The 17,348-nt window shown below is 37.7% G+C and overlaps 1 protein-coding gene across 1 annotated transcript; it reads right to left on the bottom strand.

Annotated features, from left to right (window-relative positions):
* Positions 1 to 363: 363 nt before the first annotated feature.
* st14a (ST14 transmembrane serine protease matriptase a) lies at positions 364 to 16,642 on the bottom strand. The gene is made up of 19 exons (XM_042486662.2): positions 16,198 to 16,642; positions 12,597 to 12,756; positions 11,138 to 11,268; positions 10,941 to 11,011; positions 9,671 to 9,837; positions 9,453 to 9,488; positions 8,949 to 9,183; positions 7,268 to 7,410; positions 7,065 to 7,168; positions 6,827 to 6,939; positions 6,605 to 6,741; positions 6,418 to 6,522; positions 6,201 to 6,308; positions 5,993 to 6,109; positions 5,406 to 5,528; positions 5,029 to 5,212; positions 2,447 to 2,718; positions 2,045 to 2,181; positions 364 to 1,288 (listed from the first exon to the last, which is right to left on the bottom strand). Exons 1-19 carry the CDS (start codon positions 16,237 to 16,239, stop codon positions 1,130 to 1,132), a joined length of 2,544 nt encoding a protein of 847 aa, XP_042342596.2. The 5' UTR covers positions 16,240 to 16,642; the 3' UTR covers positions 364 to 1,129.
* Between the last annotated feature and the right edge of the window lie 706 nt (positions 16,643 to 17,348).

Genomic DNA, 17,348 nt, shown 5'->3' with positions numbered 1-17,348 from the left:
ACTACAACATTTCAGAAAACACTTAATATAATTAAAATACACTACAGCATTACCTGTTGCAGTGTTATAGGAAATGTTTTCAGAATATTAAAATATATTCTCCTGCAATGTTGTAGTCTTTTGACCCAACACAGGGCCACCATACAAAAGAAACTCAATATAAGAAAACAGTGATACGCCGGAAAAAACACCCCCCACCCCCCCACCCACCCACAAAATATAATTTGCATTGGGATCAGAATGAGTATTTCTTTATGACATTGTAGTAGTAGTGGAATACAAATATTATTGTCATTAAGTCGTCCAAAAATCATGGATGATTTGTATTTCAGGGCATAAAAAAGAAATGCAAAGATCTGGAGGTTATATTAGAAATCTTTTATTTAAAAACATCTGCTATAAAACACACATTTACACAGATTTAAGACAGATTAAACTGCATAATTACTGTACCGAATGAAACAGAGGTCATATAAAATTAAACTAAAACAAAACCTACTAGTTTATGCTGATAGAAAAGCAGTTCACATCCGTTGTAATTAAATGTCAGCCACGATGAGGAGGGTAATGCTTTCCAAAGTGAACATTCCCATCACTAACCAGGGATTTCAGGGATTTCTGGACTAGAATTCAGTGTGTAAGATACCAAGCCATAGGAGGTAAGATGGAATGAGCTTGCTGTCATTTCTTTTCTTAATTTATAAAATTTAGAGCAAAGACAACAAGGAAATATAGTGGGAAATTGTAACATCTACTGATTAAACAAAAGAAAACAGAGTACATAGATGCACATTTCCATTTATGTGTAACAATTGCGCCTAAAATCTATTTCGTGTGCATAACATTGTTCTCCATCAAAACACAACAAAAAACAAAAAACAAACAATAAAAATCAAACATTTATTTACACTTAAAAACAGTTCACAAACCCCACCCTCATAAAATCACAGTGGACATAAAATGTGTTGAAATTGCTCTTCAAGCAAACAGTGCATTTTCCACTGCAGCTGTGACTGAGTCAAGGTCACTACATCAGCTGGAAAGTCAGCATGGTGAAGCAAAAACCCGTACTGGTAGTTGTTGTTGTTAGTCCATGTTCATGTCAATATGGCCTCATTTGACCAGTTGTCTACACTCCTGTCTTTTCTTTAATCCAGCCACGGAATTTGGTGACTGTTGTGTAGATGCCAGGTTTGTTCCTGCGGGCACAACCATCACCCCAACTGACCACTCCTGCCAGGAACATATGACTGCCGGACGGACTGGACAAAGGGCCGCCAGAGTCTCCCTAACAGAAGCAAATATACATGCGCATAAAGTTACTACATTGGGGGGATGTGGGTAATTTCCTTGTGTTTCTCCCTCTTTCGTTACCTTTTCCTCCTACACAGTTTTGTCCTTCATTTCTCAATTTTTACACTCAGAAATGTTGTTGGCATGCAATCAGTTTAATGTAAGACTGCAACCCCCCCCAAAAAAAACAAACCTACAAGAGTGTAATGCATTCACTTGAGAAATGAAACATTCCTCAGGTTTACCTGCATTCATGATATTATTATTTCAAACTTATGGGAAATGTTTTCATGAAAAAAATGCTCTTTTTCTGAATTAACATGATAATTATCTCAGAATTTTAACAGAACAAAAATCTGCTAATTTTACTGAATTAACAACATAATAACTTTGTAAATTCTTTTGAGTATTAACTCACTAATTTGGAGAAACAAGAGCATATTTTTTCTTTTCCATCAATATTGCTCTCAGAACAATAATCATAATATCGATGTTCAGAATTTTTTCCTCAAGTGTTAAAAAAACATGGATATTAAGCAACTATGCTAAGTGTCATTTCATTTCATACAACTGATAACACCTAACACTTTCATCACCACAGTATGATTGACAACGGTTAAATCTAGTTGTCAAATTTGCCTATTGATCAAAATATGCATATATCTTATTTTTTTAAAACATTCTGGGAGAAAGCTGCTCTTCAGAGAGAAACAGAATGCAAGAAAGTAGAGCAGCATGGGCCTTTTATTACCTGACAAGCATCAACTCCTCCGATTAGCACTCCAGCACACGTCATCCGAGATGTGATCTGCCCTCCCATTAAATTGTTACACACCGTGCTGTTGATGATACGGACCTGGGCCTTTTGGAGCACGTTTGCAGCAAATCCTGCAGCACACACACACATAAACAGAAAGACACCATCACACTTGGTTTAGATGTGATGTCATCAGGTTGGGGCTCTAACAGTAATCAATATTCCCCTAATGGCAAACCTTCATCAGAGAAAATTGTTTGGTGTGTAATAGCATAATAGCAACTACATGACATCTATCAGTAGGCAAATATAGAGCCACTACAACGAAAATATTTTAGCAAAAAAAAAAGATCACCAAAATGAGAAATACAAGGCTTATTGTTTGTGGGGACTCACCTCCCTCTCGCTTGGCACCCCACCCAGTGATCCACACGGATTGACCAACTGGAAAATTGTGCTGGGGGGACGGCAAGCAGATGGGCCTGATGTAATCGGAGTAGGTGACAGGACTGTCCAGCTCCATCAGGGCGATGTCATTGTCAAAGGTAAAATCGTTGTAGTTAGGGTGGGGTATGATGCGCTTCAGGTTCCTCTTCACCACGGGACTCCCAGTTTGCTGCTGGCTGTGCATGCCGAGGTTAGCGACCCAAGTGCGGGCCTCATTGAATCTGAGGACACACACCAAGACAGATCACAAAATTGATTCCCTCTAGATGCATGTTTTCTGCAAGCCAAACGATTATAGCATTAACATGGAAAAGCACTCAGAGACCAAGCATTAGACTCTGGCTTAAGGAAATGACTGTTTGTTTGCTTTTGTAAAAAATAACATATACACTGAAAGACAAACAAGAATGGTTTCAACGTATATGGGGCCCTTTTATAAGTTGTTTGAAGGACAAGGACTTATACTGTATGCTGGACACAACAAGGGAAACATAATTACAGCCTCTGCAATATCATTCATCTAAACATGATGTATACAAAGCAAGTATAATTCTCAGTATGCCATGATGGACCTTTCTGACTTGGAGTACCCTCAATGTATTATGTAGATGCATGTGCGCATGTACGCATGTGTGTATGTACTGTATGTGCACATATATACATATTTTCATTTGTACGTGTGTGTGCATGTATGCATGTGTATATGTATGTGCACATATATACTTACTATAATTATAATTATAATTATAATTATTATTATTAGCTTTTCTTTTCATTTACTTTTTTATTTATTTCGACATTTTTGCCATTTTTATTCCTGTGTATTTATTTTGGATTTGTGCATGAGTGTCCAAGCTATGGTTTATCTACCGTTTTGTTGCCATGTTAGTGCATATTTGCAGATGTATGTCTTTTTGATGTATATGTATGTGTACAGGTACGTGTGTTTGTACCTGTACATACACACACACACACACACACACACACACACACACACACACACACACACACACACACACACATATATATATATAGAGAGAGAGAGAGAGAGATTTGTTTGTTTTTATTTTTGGTATAATTTTGAAAACTTTATAAATAGATTGTTGAAAAAACAGAATTCATTCTAAATCTAAGGTAACCATTGACAGGCACATCTTGAGGCCAGTGGTGGCCAGTAAAAAGTACATTTACCTAAACACTGATACTTAAGGTCAGTTGAGCTGAGCTGAGTATTGTTATTTTTTTGGGAAACTTATTACTTTGACTCTACTACACTTGAAGGACAAATATTGTACTTTTGACTCCAATACATTTCTATGAGGGCCCTAGTTACTTGTTATGTTTGCTTTGAAGTCAGTCGATGATTTTTTTTCTTTTTTAAATTGCAAAAGTCCATAAATCCACAACAAATTGTTTGCACTTTAGTTAACTTTTGGACTTGAAAACTTGATGAGTGTTACCCCAAAATCAAACACTGTCAGAAATTTATTTTTGATTTTGAATTCATACACTTTTTAGTACAATTTTCCATCTAGCTGAGTTGCTGTTGAATATATATAAAGCTACAGGTGTGTAACTGGGATGTTAAGGTGGGTTGTTATTATTTTTTGAAGACGCTACATCTACAGCAATTCCACTGTTTGTGAGACAAGGCATTGGCCAGAGGATGAGAAGAATTAAGTACTGAGCTGGCAGTTTGTTGAAACAGAGAGTCAAACAATAACTGCTGTTAAAGGCTTTGCAGTATATTCAACAAGCTTTCAACATTGAACGTTCATTAAACATGTTAGGCAATTATCACTATTCTGATCCCACTGTTAAGTGATTGTAGGAAAAAAATGTGAATTTAATAGAATATGCCCTGTATAAAGACCTAGACTAACATGACCTTTTTTTTGACACATCTAAATTGAGCTTACTGTGTTAGGGGAGAGAGACATGGTCTAAACACTCATCTAAACTTGCACTAAGGGCCTGGACAGGGCCCATGCATGTTAAATTATTCACACATACAAGCATTGTGTTGTTAGTAAAAACACAGAGCTCTAAGGTTTCATTTTGAATGTGACTGACTGACAAGTTATTTTGTCCTGATGATTGAAAGAATTTAATAAGCACTTAAGGCCTTTCAGTAAAACTGTGGAGTATAAACACCCTCGGTTTTGTGTTAACAAAAATATTTAACTTTGGTTTAACTATGCACTTTTCAGAATTTGAAGAGGACCTTTTTTGTCTAAATGTGGCTCTACCATTAATAAAAATATTTTAGGATTTTTTTAATCATTCTACTGTTATATTAACTACAACTCCTCCTGAAAAGGCACATCTGTGAAAATATCTACAATATGAAAATGTAATGATCAGCATACGTCTAAAACTGGGTAGCCTGCATATCGATCTCACTCCAGATTTCCCTCCACCTTACTTATTCTGAGAGAGCTGTGAGCTTGAGCCCAAATTTGTCACAACATGCAGAAAAATAAATATTTACAGTTGCCAGTAGGAACCAAAAGCATTATGCAAAAGGCTACCTTGTCTTGCCATCATCTTGCACACAGTGGGCAGCAGTGACCAGCCAGCGTTCATTGATGAGGGACGCTCCGCACACGTGGCCGTGACCTTTGACATGGAGGCTGACCTGCCAGGGCCACTCCCCTGGTTCTGCATCCTGACCGCCCACAATACGTGACGTCTTGAACATACTCCTACCGCAGTCTGAAAAGTAACAACATCAGTTAATCACAGAGCTGGCTTGTTGCAGCTTGCTGTCATGCCTGGAGTGGGTGGGAGTTCACATCTGCTTTGTCATGCAAGCTAAACGATGCAGATGGCTATAATAACTAGTTTTCAAATCTGAGACAAAGTACATACACTCAATGAGGTTTTGATTGTTTGTTTTGTGACATACCACAATTTTCCTCGTCAGATCCATCTTCGCAGTCCTCTGTCCCGTCGCATTCTGGGTTCACTTTACTGATGCATTTGTTATTTTTACATCTATATGTTAGATCAGTGCAGCTTATACCAGTGTCTGCGAAGAGCGAGAAAGAACAATCAGATTCAAACTATGAATTCCTCCGGTCATCAATCATGCATGCACTAAAATGTGTTGCAAAAAATGTGTGCAAAAACTTTTAACTCATAATTTTGTTTTACATCTCTGACATAGCATTGCCTGTTCAGTACACACTCTCCTTTTAGCACTACTTTGTCTCTTTAGCTGCTAAATGTTCCACTATTTTCATCCAATTAGTTGCCAAACTTGTACGCCCACAATTTGGCGCTTAGCAGATATCATACAATGGGTGCATCCGAGATTGTTTTGCCAAGTACCACTTCCTGCTGTAGAAAATTTGGGTTGAGATGCATGGCAAGATTGGACATAAAGGGTAAGTGAACTGTAAACCAGTTGTGCAAAGGAATGCACTACATAGCTTAGTAAGTTAGCACATACATATGGTGAAAGTGCTTTACTTCAGTAAAGTAAAGTCTTACTTCTCGCACAGTCGAGCTCATCAGACCCATCCCCACAGTCGTCCCTGCCGTCGCAGCGATTCTTCTCGGAAACACATTTGTTATTTTTACATGCTATTTGTCCAGATTTGCAACCACCTTAGAAAACAAAAGAAACAGACAGGCATGCGAAAACTGACCGAAACCTTTCAAAGCTTATGTAGAATCCATCCTCAATCAGTGCTCTTACCACAGTTCAGCTCGTCTGTGCGGTCTCCACAGTCATCTACGCCATCACATCTCCAAAACATGGGCTTACACAACCCATTTTTACAAGTGATATCCTTTGCATTGCACTCTGGAGGAACACGCAGTTAAATCATTTTGTGTACCAACAATGCAGGGAGTAATTAGGCTATTGAGTGTGACTACCCCTTCTGAGTATAATCTGAGTCAACAGCACTTACTGCAGTTTAATTCATCACTCATGTCTCCACAGTCATTCCAGCCATCACACCTGAGGTCTGTTGTGATGCATTGCTGATTTCTGCACTGGAACATCTTTGGACAAGCTGTGAATGACAGAGTTAACATTAGACACACTTATCTAATGTCAAGAAATGATCATTATCGGGGAGAAACTAAGTCACTTACGATCTAAAACATCAATGGCCTCATATGTTGCATTAAAACCTCGGTCCACATAGGAGGCATCGGAGTTAAACACCACGATCATTGTGTTGGTGTTGCTGGTTTCTGTCACTGTTCCATCAGGCTTATCTCCACACAGTCTGAGGATGAGAAGCACATGCACTGACATGCCTGCTCTCTTTTGTAATTCCTATGTGGTTTGACAACACACAAGCATACACTCACTTCTTTCCATTGACCTCCACATAGTCTTTGCGACAGTCTTTACTGTTTCCCTGCCCAGGCTCTGTCATGAGGAACTTTTTGAACGTCACCTTCACCGCCTTTCCAGCCGGGACCTTAGTGATTGACAAAGATGGGTAAAAAGTAATTGACAAAGTGACACGTGAGCTTCTGAGGAGCAAAACAGGAACCTGTGTGAAACGTATGACATGGCTATGTGGATTATGTGCTGACATCTCACCTGGATCGACCACTGGCATGAAGTTCGAGGAGGATAGTAATCTGGATAGTTGGGAGAAGAGAAGGTGCCTTTTTCGCCTGTCAGTTGGCCACCACATGTTGTACCTGTTAAAAAATATGGATATAATAATGTCAGTCTTTTACAGTGCAGCTCAAAACAAAGAGACTTAAGTGAGTTTTAATCACGCAGATACTAGTCCCTACCTTTACTTCCACGTGGGATTTGTGAGACTTGTGCTCTAAAACCTGGGTAGTTCTTATCGCCATTTGAGGCCATTGTCACTAGCATGACATTACCAGAGGACAGAAAGGTCAACGGCTCACTAGGTGAGTAGTAACCGCACATCCTGCAGAGGAAAAAAACCCAGACAACATAAATGACCTTACTGTACTGTTCACTGATGTGATGGTAATAATCGAATAATTGGCTTGAATTTATTCCAGAACAACATACTCTTATTGTATCAAACACCAACTGAAGTAATTATGTGCAAAATGCTGTGTCAGAGATTTTTCTTACTACCAAAGAATTAAAATCATTGAACTTTGATCTTTACCTTTGGCACAAACAAAGTACATCATATTATAGTCTTCCTAGTCTGGTTCCTTTGACTTAAATTGAATTCAATCATAGATTAAAGGAGAACTGAGTAAGCTGTAGGGGGATTTAACGGCATCTGGTGGTGAGGATTGCAGATTGCAACCAGCTGAAACTCCTGCTTAGAATTCCTTCAGTGTTCATTGTTGAGGCTTTTAACAGGAGCCAAGTAAATGGCAGAGGTCTCTTTCTCTCCAAAACAAATGTCCCAGGTGAGTGAAACAGGTAAAAACGCTGAATAAAGCGACTGTATGTTACAAATCAGGTTGATGAGTTGATGAAGGTTCTCAGTTATCCAGGTCATGGTATCCGTAAGTGTTGTTTCACTGCCACCTGGACTAGTTCCAGTTTCTTGAAAATCAGTGTTTTTCTGTCACGCTCAGTGTTTTTCTGTCATGTTTGGTACATCCGAGACAGACTGCTAGCCCATAACCTACCAATTTGTGCTTAACTTTTTTTTTGCCTAACATGGTAAGATCCAGACATGCAGAGGGTTTTTACAGTTACTCAAATCTCCAAAACAAACAGAGTCAGTGATTTAAACAGATAAAACCACTAAATGAGGCAGTTTTATGATTCAAAATCTGTGTTTTTCTGATGCTGCTTGTCGCAGAGGGCCTGCTACCTACAATGACCAGCATGAAATTTCGAATCGCACTGTACAGAGCCAGTATTTGGTTTGGCTGATCTGGGCTACTACTGAAACACAGCTGAGGACCGGCTCCCTTTAGTTATATATGACTTATTCTAACGAAATCACGGTTCTTATATGCAGGTGATTATACACTAAAGAAAACATACTTATTGAGTAACATTATATTCCACCCAATATATCCTACACACTGGACCTTTTTTAATTAATGAAAAGAAATTTCTTGTCCATCAAGAGAAAAAGTATCATGTGGTGTCAATTTGGGTTGCATACACAGGAATTTTTATCACTCCCCTGCAAGAATGCCACAAATGATTTTATCATGCACACATTAAAGTCCTGCCTGTTGAAGTTGTGGTTGTCATTTTTTACATTTGGAAAGAGCAATCAAATTTCAAATTCCAATCAGATTTAGACTAAACTGTCATATTGCAAGAGGTATTATTCAAGGCTTAACTCAGAATATGTAAAGGGTCGATCTGACCAGCAGAGGGCCTTACACACAAGATGTAGTCCTTTCTATCCACATCTAAAACCTTGTACAGCATGCCACTGCATAAAAATAACAGAGCAGAAAACAGGCAAGTAACTATTCGCTTGAAGCTGTATTTATATGAGATGAGAGAAAAACTCACTCTTCCATAACATGGCTCTCAATGGCCACCAGGGAGTCGTAGATTTTGACAAAGTCGTTCTTGCAGTTCTCTTCTAGATTCATCGTGTCAAAGTTAAGCTTGATGACATGGTTGGGGTCTGCTCTCAGCCGCCACTGGAGGAAGGTGTTGGGGGAATAAGGTCTGTCTGGAAAGCCAGGGGACTGGATCTGCCCCAGGTGATTGGACCTTGTATGTTCCGAAAAACTGAAAAATCCTGACAGAGAAACAACGGCTTTTAGTGATACTCACAGTCAACATTGTAACCACTGTTACAGCCCATTACTGCAGCAGCCCATTATCTCAATGCTAATTGAATTCTGACCAGTTTAAAGATTTATTCTGATGTCATTATGCTATTATTTGCAGTTAAACACATTAACTTTCCTGGATATGATGAAACACTGGTATAAAAGCAAATAAGTTACGATTAAGATAATAGATAACTCTTGTAGAATAAATGATAGATGCAAACTGAGCACTTACTGTTGAATGTATTGGAGGTCAGGCGGTAATCAAGTACTGTAAAATGAAACACAAAACAAATAACTTATATGAGGATACTGGCAGCAAAAAAATAAAGAGTAAATCCACAACCACCAAGAACTTGACATTCTACAACAAACCAAAAGTTAAACAGCATGATGGAATATGGTGTGAATCACAAACGACACAGGTTTGGCCTTCAGTTGCTTTGACTCTACCTGCAGCCACTACGTCTTGAACAAGGAGAGAGTTGCCAGGTCTGAACAGGGTACGCTGCTCCTTTTCCACTAGCGTCTGCATTGTGGACACAGCGTGGTCGACAGATGCCTCTTGTCCGTTAGGGACACTGAACTCAGACAGGTAGTAGGCAATAACACTGCCTTCACTAAGAGCAATGAGACCAGAATTAACTAGTAAATAGGTGGTGCACATTAAAAAAAAGGGTCAGACAGATGCATGTCTGCTGATATATCAAGACTATAGTTTTTCTTTCATTAAATACTTTAAATTAGTTATAATGTAAGTGATATAATCCCAAACATCCCCAAACATGGCTATGTATAATGCTGGGCAATATATTGAAATTGTATCAGTATTGTGTTGTCAGACTAAATATCATCTCAGATTTTAGATATGGTAATATCATAAGTCTTGTCCTGCTTTTAAAGGCTGCATCACAGTAAAGTGATGTAATTTTCGGAACTTACCAGATGTTTTATAATTTGCCTTTACCCATTTGGTCTTTATATCAACATTACTGATTATAATTTTTAAAAAATCTAATTGACTCAATATTTTGTGAAAGCACCAAAATAGCCAACACTACAGTATCATCTTGTTATCAACATTGAGGTATTTGGTCAAAAATATAATGATATTTGATTTTCTCCACATCATCCTACAGCTACAAAAAATGTCACATGAAAATGAATTCTTCCCAGATTTTTTTTTTTTTTTTTTTTACAAATACTAGCTGTCAATTCAGCTACAATCATTTAATGTGTTTGGGTGATGAGCGGAAGAAAACAATAAAATAGAGGCGGAGGGCAGAGTCTCTGCAGATAAGTACACTTTTTTTTTTTTTTTTTACAAATGGTTTTTTACTAAACCACCACACACCTTGAAGTGTGTGGTGGTTTATAGGTGATGGCTGAGACAGAAAACCTCTGTCCATATATTAAGTCTAGACACTGTTTTTAAGGAAAATCCTACATGGAATAACTTTAACAGTAAATCCCATCCAGATTGGAAATCTTAAAAATTTTGATAACAGAATGTGATTAGTGTAGAGATTAGTGTGTTATGTATGGTGGTGCTATTAGACCTGCATGCATGTACAGCAAAAACAATCACTCATTTCTTAACCCTTGGCCTAGTTTTACCCCAAATTTCAGTGAAATCTGTTTTTGAGATCTCCTGCAAACCAACACAAAAGACAGGAATGGAAACATGGCTCTCTTGGTGGAGATAACAATAAAGGAGTCTTACCTGAAAGCCTGAACTGTGGAACCAACATAGTATTTGGCCAGCTGTGGACTTTTGGAATAGATGGACTTAAGCTGAAAGAGAGAGGAGAAAGATCACAACAGAGCATGCTGAGGGCTGTTTGAAATCACCTGAAAAACAACTTTTGACACGCAGATGATTTTCATTTTTAAGAACAGAGCAGTGGAGTGCAATCTCACCTGTGAAGTCACCTGCTTCGCCAGCGTCTTGAATTCAGAGCTGTTGGAGTTCTCGTAGGCGTCTTCAAACACCTGGTTGGTGATCTTCATGGAGCCGCTGTACATCCTCTTGAGCCGCACATCTTTACGGACTGCAGGATCACACAGACAAGAATGAAGATGCACAACCACACTCTTTCTGCACAAGAGTTAAGCACATTTTATCTTGATGCTGTGTCTTTTCTCTTCATCAACTTTTGTTTGTTTGTTACTCATTTATTTTCCTTCTATCTTTAAGGTTGTAACGTTTTGAGTCCCTCAGGTGTTTCAACTGATGTAGCTTTAATCTACTCTTTCCAGGTTTTAATCATTTGCATGTGCAAATAATCAGACAGAGTAAACAGAACAAAGGTGCACTGAGCTCTTACTTGTTTATTAACATTTCATGGTTTATCAAAACACATATGCAAATATGTTTTGATTTTTATTAGAAGGAAGCTAAAGTAGACATCAAAGTAAATACTTTCTCTTCCTTTTGATCCATATCTTTTGCCTCCACCAAAGAAGACAGAGTTTGCTCCTGTTAGTTTGCATGTTAATGTTGTGACACAGAAAACATTGGAGATAATCAGCCATACATGTTTGAGCCTTAGTCAGACTCAAATGAGGAGTCTGTTGTGCACCAAAATCAATGACTGGCAGACATATCAGAATGGTAAGTGTAGATAGCAGCTTTTACTTGTGTTGATAAGCTTGTAAGCTTGTAGGCTAACTGGCATTGGCTGATACTGCATTAGTGACTTTGAAACATATGATATTTGCTATGATGGGGTTTCTGGTAGATAATGAAAGGAAACTCCAGGGCACTGTTTATGCCCAAAGCTTGCACACTCTACCACGTTTGTTGTCAAAACTTTCACAATGCTAAAGCAACTCTGCTTTGACAATATGCCTTTTCCATATTAAACATTGATTGCCTTTTGTCTTAGTGACATACCTAATCTAGCTTGACCGGCAGACGTTTTAATCTCGATTTTAAGTAAATGCACAGACATCTAATCCTCCAATTCAGAAGAGGAATGTGAAAACATCTCTCTAGTTACAAACTTTAAAAGTTAAAGTTAAAAGTTAAAAGTCAGTGTAGTTACTACCATTCATTTAATGGGATATAAACAGAAGAAAAAACACATTTTTGAGTGGAGTGGGACTTTTACAAAGTGCAAAAGGGTCTTTTTGAAAAATTTTCTCATCTCTCTGACTTTGATAATATGGTTTTGCTGTGCTCTAATATTTTTCTCATGTTGACAAAGCACATTGTGTTTATCTACATGCTAATTGCCAGATTTCTTGATCAAAATCACCTACTTTTGTGGCTATCTTTGTCATTGTGATGAAGTTTCTTCAAAACTTAAGTACTTTTTCATCAAATGCTTGCTACTGTGTCCTATTAATCCAATTAATATTTAAAAAGTGTACTTACAGTGGAAATGCCAGACCAGCAGTCCAGTCATGAGTGCGACAACAAGAGCAAAGATGATCACACCAATCACAGCCCCAACTTTCCCCGGACCCTTTTTCTTCTCAAGCTTTTTGTTATCTGATGCTGGCAAGAACTGGACAGAGGTGTCCCAGTCCTTGTCCTAGAGGACAGACAGAGAGTTGCATAGCTGAATTAATGATCAACAGATAAATCTTAGGGCCAAAAACAACATCTTCCTAATATTAATTCCAACCACTGACACTGTTGATTTTCTTTTTCTTTTTTAAGACAGTCTTTTCTTGACCTGAGTTAGATAATTAACTGAAGGTAAGTGAGAGCAGCATGAAGGTACTTGTGTATTTTAGGAATGTCCCAACCTACAGAATTAGGTTCTCAAACAGAAAACTGTGTAAATATGTTCTGAAACATGACAAAATGCTTTTCTTTGAAAAATGGGGGAAAAAAGGTAAAAAAAAACATCTAAACAGATATAAATTCAAAATCTACTCACAAAAATCAGAAAATACAGTTTCACTGTCTGGTTCTGGTAATGTATTAGAAGGGAACATCATGCATGAGTCACAGCAGTGTGGTTACCTTTAAGAGGCGAGACGGAGGGGGGAGGGGGTACAAAGGTTTCACCATGTAAGATCCTGTCAAACCTGCTGGGAGCAAACCACTCAGATCTGAAGTGGAACACAACAAGTTTCTGTGCGCGCTCACTGTACTGGAGTAGAAAATTTAAAGGACCCTGAAAAACTGGACTACTTCACAGAACAACAAAAAAGAATCTTAAAAGCTTTGGGACGTTTACTGGAAGACTGTCTGCATTGTCTGTTTTCTAAAACAAGGACAACACTGTCTCTCCACTTGTATAAACCTGATACTCAGGCTGAATGTCCAAAATAAACTACACTGCACCTTTGATAGCCAGCAAAGAACTTTTTTTTAAAGATCTTTAGATCTAAAGATTTTTAAAGATCAAGTTTTTATAGGTTATATTAAATCCCTATTTTAAAAGCATGGAGTAGATATGCACGGCTCAGTTTTGTTTATTAATAAAACATTTGGATGCATCATGCATTCACAGCCCAAGGTGTTTTTTTTTTAAAGCTACAAACTAAAGGGAAATAGATTCAAAATTAAGAAACAGAGAACATGTCATGATGCTCCATCTCCTTATAAACAAGATGAAGCTTCTCTGGCTACAAATCAAATTAACCACAATCTATGACTCACAGCTCTTCAAATGAACCTTCTTTTGCACAGTGCAACACTAAGTGGCCATTCTGCAGAATCTAAAAACGAAATAAATGTACTTTTAACTTATGTATTTGTTTATTGTATTGTTGCTGTTTGCAGAGATGTCTCTTTAAGTGTCGTTGTATTTCATATAATGGCAATAAAGTCTATTCTGATGCTGATTCTAGTGTAAAATGTAGGGAGCTTGTAAACAGGTTTAAACAATATAATTATAGTAAAGTCACAATCAGAGTCACAAAACAAAGTCAAATACCTATTATTGCCAATCTTTAACACCAATTTGCTTACTATTCTTGAAGACAACTAAAATCTGAATCCTAATACACATCATGTAATCAGAATTTGTGAATTAAACTATTAGCCAGCCTCATTGCCTATGACCAAAACACACTTATGACAGCAACTTTGCTACTGAGTACACCTCAGCTCCGCTCCAAGAACAAATCCTCTGAGTTGCAGGGTATTTTCCACACGCTTTGTACTCATCATCACACTAGGATGCTATGGAGTAATCCCACATGGATATTAGGGGGCAGAAATGAAGGACTCGTGAACAAGTCAAAACAGGGCGGAGGAACCTGGAGGAATTCAGACGTCAGCCCCTGGCTGCCCTGCATTCTGAGGACCTATGCTGATTCAACTCAGGGAGGTTTGACAGAGAAAATGACAAAGGTTTTATCCAAAGATTGGAATTGTCTCAAAGATTAAAGTGGTCTGGAGTGTCATTTATTGTTTTCTGCAGGTGGGAAGATGCCTTAATACACTTTTTCATTACGCAAACTACCTGGAAATAAGGCAATAGGGAATAGGAGCTGTGATGTTTGATGGAAAGTTGTACCATGGGCCAAAGAACAGGATACCCAAGATTTTATAACATCTTATTATTTTTAATATTTTCTCAATAGCCACTGCTCTGATTTGAATTATCTGACATACGTGCCCTATGACTAATATTTCTGCACATCCTACACCAAACGCTACAGCTCTCTTATTCTGAAACAACTACATTGTGCATGTTTGTTAATTTATATACACTTAAAGAATCTTTGTGGTATTTTTTACTTTTCTATTCTGTAGTCATGTTCTTGAGAGTTGCAGTACTTCGCCTTATTTGTATTTCTCTTAATGTGTTTAATTAGTATGCTTAATGTGTGCACCAAAAACCGAAGCAAACTCCTTGTAAGTGAAACCCTACTTTGTAATGAATCTTAATCTGATCCTATGTGTCACAAGGTGTACGTTGCTCCTAATGCAGATGCAAATGATAGATTTTCTTGTTACAAAGTAACACATTTCGGAGAATTGTGCAGCCTCAGAAGAGGTATTTGCTCATGAATTTAAACACTCTGGGGCCTTTATGACATGGGATTTAGGAGTTTAAAGGCTCACTCTCCAAAAATACCAAATTAAACCACAGGCACAGCCTCTAATCAGTACAGAACCAGAAGCTTTGCAAATAAATGAAAGCAGGTTTTCTCAGCTTCTGAGCTGGATTTCTTTTTTACTTTTAGTAACGTGTTTGTCTTCAGGCAAAACAGTGTGCAAGTGGTAAGAGTGGCTGAGGCTGTTGAGGTAAAAAAAAAAAAAGTATGGTTGTGTGTGCACTTTCAAGTGTTGTGTATGTGTGGAATGAAAATACAAGTGACCTTCTACTTCATGTCTGACAGGTTTGTTATGAGTGTTTACCTGTCAGCTCACACTAACTTATCTGTAAAGATTGTCTCTGCATCAGTTTGGTCCACTTCCTGTCTTATGTTGCCCCACAAATATGTACCAAAATTAGGAAAGAGGGTGAAATCAGGTAACACCAAAACAAATTAGTTTTAATTTCTTTCAAAAACCTGGGAAAAAGAGCAATGGCCAACTTGGCAAGAAATATCACACAGATTGCAAGAAATTAATAAGAGTTGAAAAGAAAATTACCTAAAAATTAGTTGTAAAAAAGAGGGATTATTATTATTATTATTATTATTATTATTATCATTATTATTATTATTTATAGTTATCTATAAAATAGGAAAATGTCCAGAAAACTACATTTATAATTGTAATTATTTTATATTTTAAAATGTGTTACAGAAAAAAAAACATATGTAATATGTATTTCATTTTCAGCTCTTTTAAATGGTCTTTTTTTGTGGAAGGGGGCTTATTTGCTGATCACTTTCTTGTGACGTTTTTACAAACTTTTTGCTAATCTTTGGGCTATGTCTTGTTAAGTTGCCCGTGGCCTTTTACCTGTGATTCTGAAAGAAATCAAACCAATTTGCTCAGCTTTCAAAGGGTTAAACTGCATGACGGCTTGTGTGTAGAATGCGTATTAGTACAAGATTCTTACCGACTTTGGGGTGTATCTCAGTCCACTGTCCATATAATCCATCAGGGCTCAACACCTGGCCTAAACTGCTATAATTAAAAAAATAAAAAAATAAAATAAAATAAAACTCACAACACCTGAACTATTCCCCTCTGCCCAACTTCTCTTGTTTATTTCCTCAGTGGTTTTTGGCGCTGCCCACACACAGGCTGTTTTCCGAGGTGAACCTGCAGGCCTGGTCGCCAGGAGATGATTCTTGTGTTTGACAGCGAATTCAACCTGCAGCAAAATGACGAAAATCTATACTAGAAAAAAAACTACAAAAGAAAAATATCTTGTGGTGCTTTTACAGAAAGACTCCTCTCCGAACAAGATATTCACAGAAGTCTGTCTAACCTCAATATATCGTGTCTGACTCCGACGGAGCGAAACAGGTCGAAAGATAGGAGGGAAAACTTTTTCCGGGAGCTTCAGGTTTCTGCGGGCGTGTCTCCACCCCGCACCTGTGGTGACTTCCTGTTTACCTGCCACAGGTAAAGACGGTCTTATTTTATTGACCTTTTATGGAAAACGACTACAGAAAAAATATAAATAAAATAAACAGTAAATAAATACATAAACAAAACGCACTATTAACTCGATGAAAATACTAAAGGTGCTTGGAGATGAAAATTTGTCGCGATTTTTACTATATTTTAGCCTGCACAGAATTTCAAGAAGTTATAATTATATTAAAATCTAAAATATATATATAGGCTCATTGTGTCAAATCCTGGTGAAGTGAAGGTTTCATACAGTCTTTTCTTTAGTATCAGTCAGGTGATCTTATCCAAGCCTCTGCCTTGTTTGTACACTGGCACTATGACTCACTGTTGAATCACCACCATTTTTTTACATTCACGATGAGCCGAAAGTTTCACATTGAGTAACCGCTATCCCCTCTCAAACGAAAATCCCCCTAATCTGTGGGGATAAAAGGAATCGATATTTCCAATATGTAGCCTTAGTAATTTCAGGGACTGTATACATCCATTGAATTACAAATAGTCTGTACAACATACAGAACACACAATAGCTCTTTCGTTGATCTTTCGTTCATCTTTCATCCAGACAAATACACCTTTATGAAACGATTAGATGATTGATTGATCAACAGATAATTGATATTTCAA

The sequence above is a fragment of the Plectropomus leopardus genome, chromosome 6, assembly GCF_026936395.1.
Source record: "Plectropomus leopardus strain MGB_pleo_1.0 chromosome 6, ASM2693639v1, whole genome shotgun sequence".
Classification (NCBI taxonomy): Eukaryota; Metazoa; Chordata; class Actinopteri; order Perciformes; family Serranidae; genus Plectropomus; species Plectropomus leopardus.
The sequence above is the reverse complement of the archived record's forward strand: the minus strand, read 5'-3'. Positions and strand labels throughout refer to the sequence as shown.

Coding starts and splice junctions, on each gene's coding strand:
- st14a (XM_042486662.2), bottom strand. CDS start 16,239: ATGGATTATATGGACAGTGGACTGAGATACACCCCAAAGTCG. Junction 9,489..9,670: donor TCAAGACGTAGTGGCTGCAG/GTAGAGTCAAAG, acceptor TTCATTTTACAG/TACTTGATTACCGCCTGACC. Junction 2,182..2,446: donor GGGTGCCAAGCGAGAGGGAG/GTGAGTCCCCAC, acceptor TGTGTGCTGCAG/GATTTGCTGCAAACGTGCTC.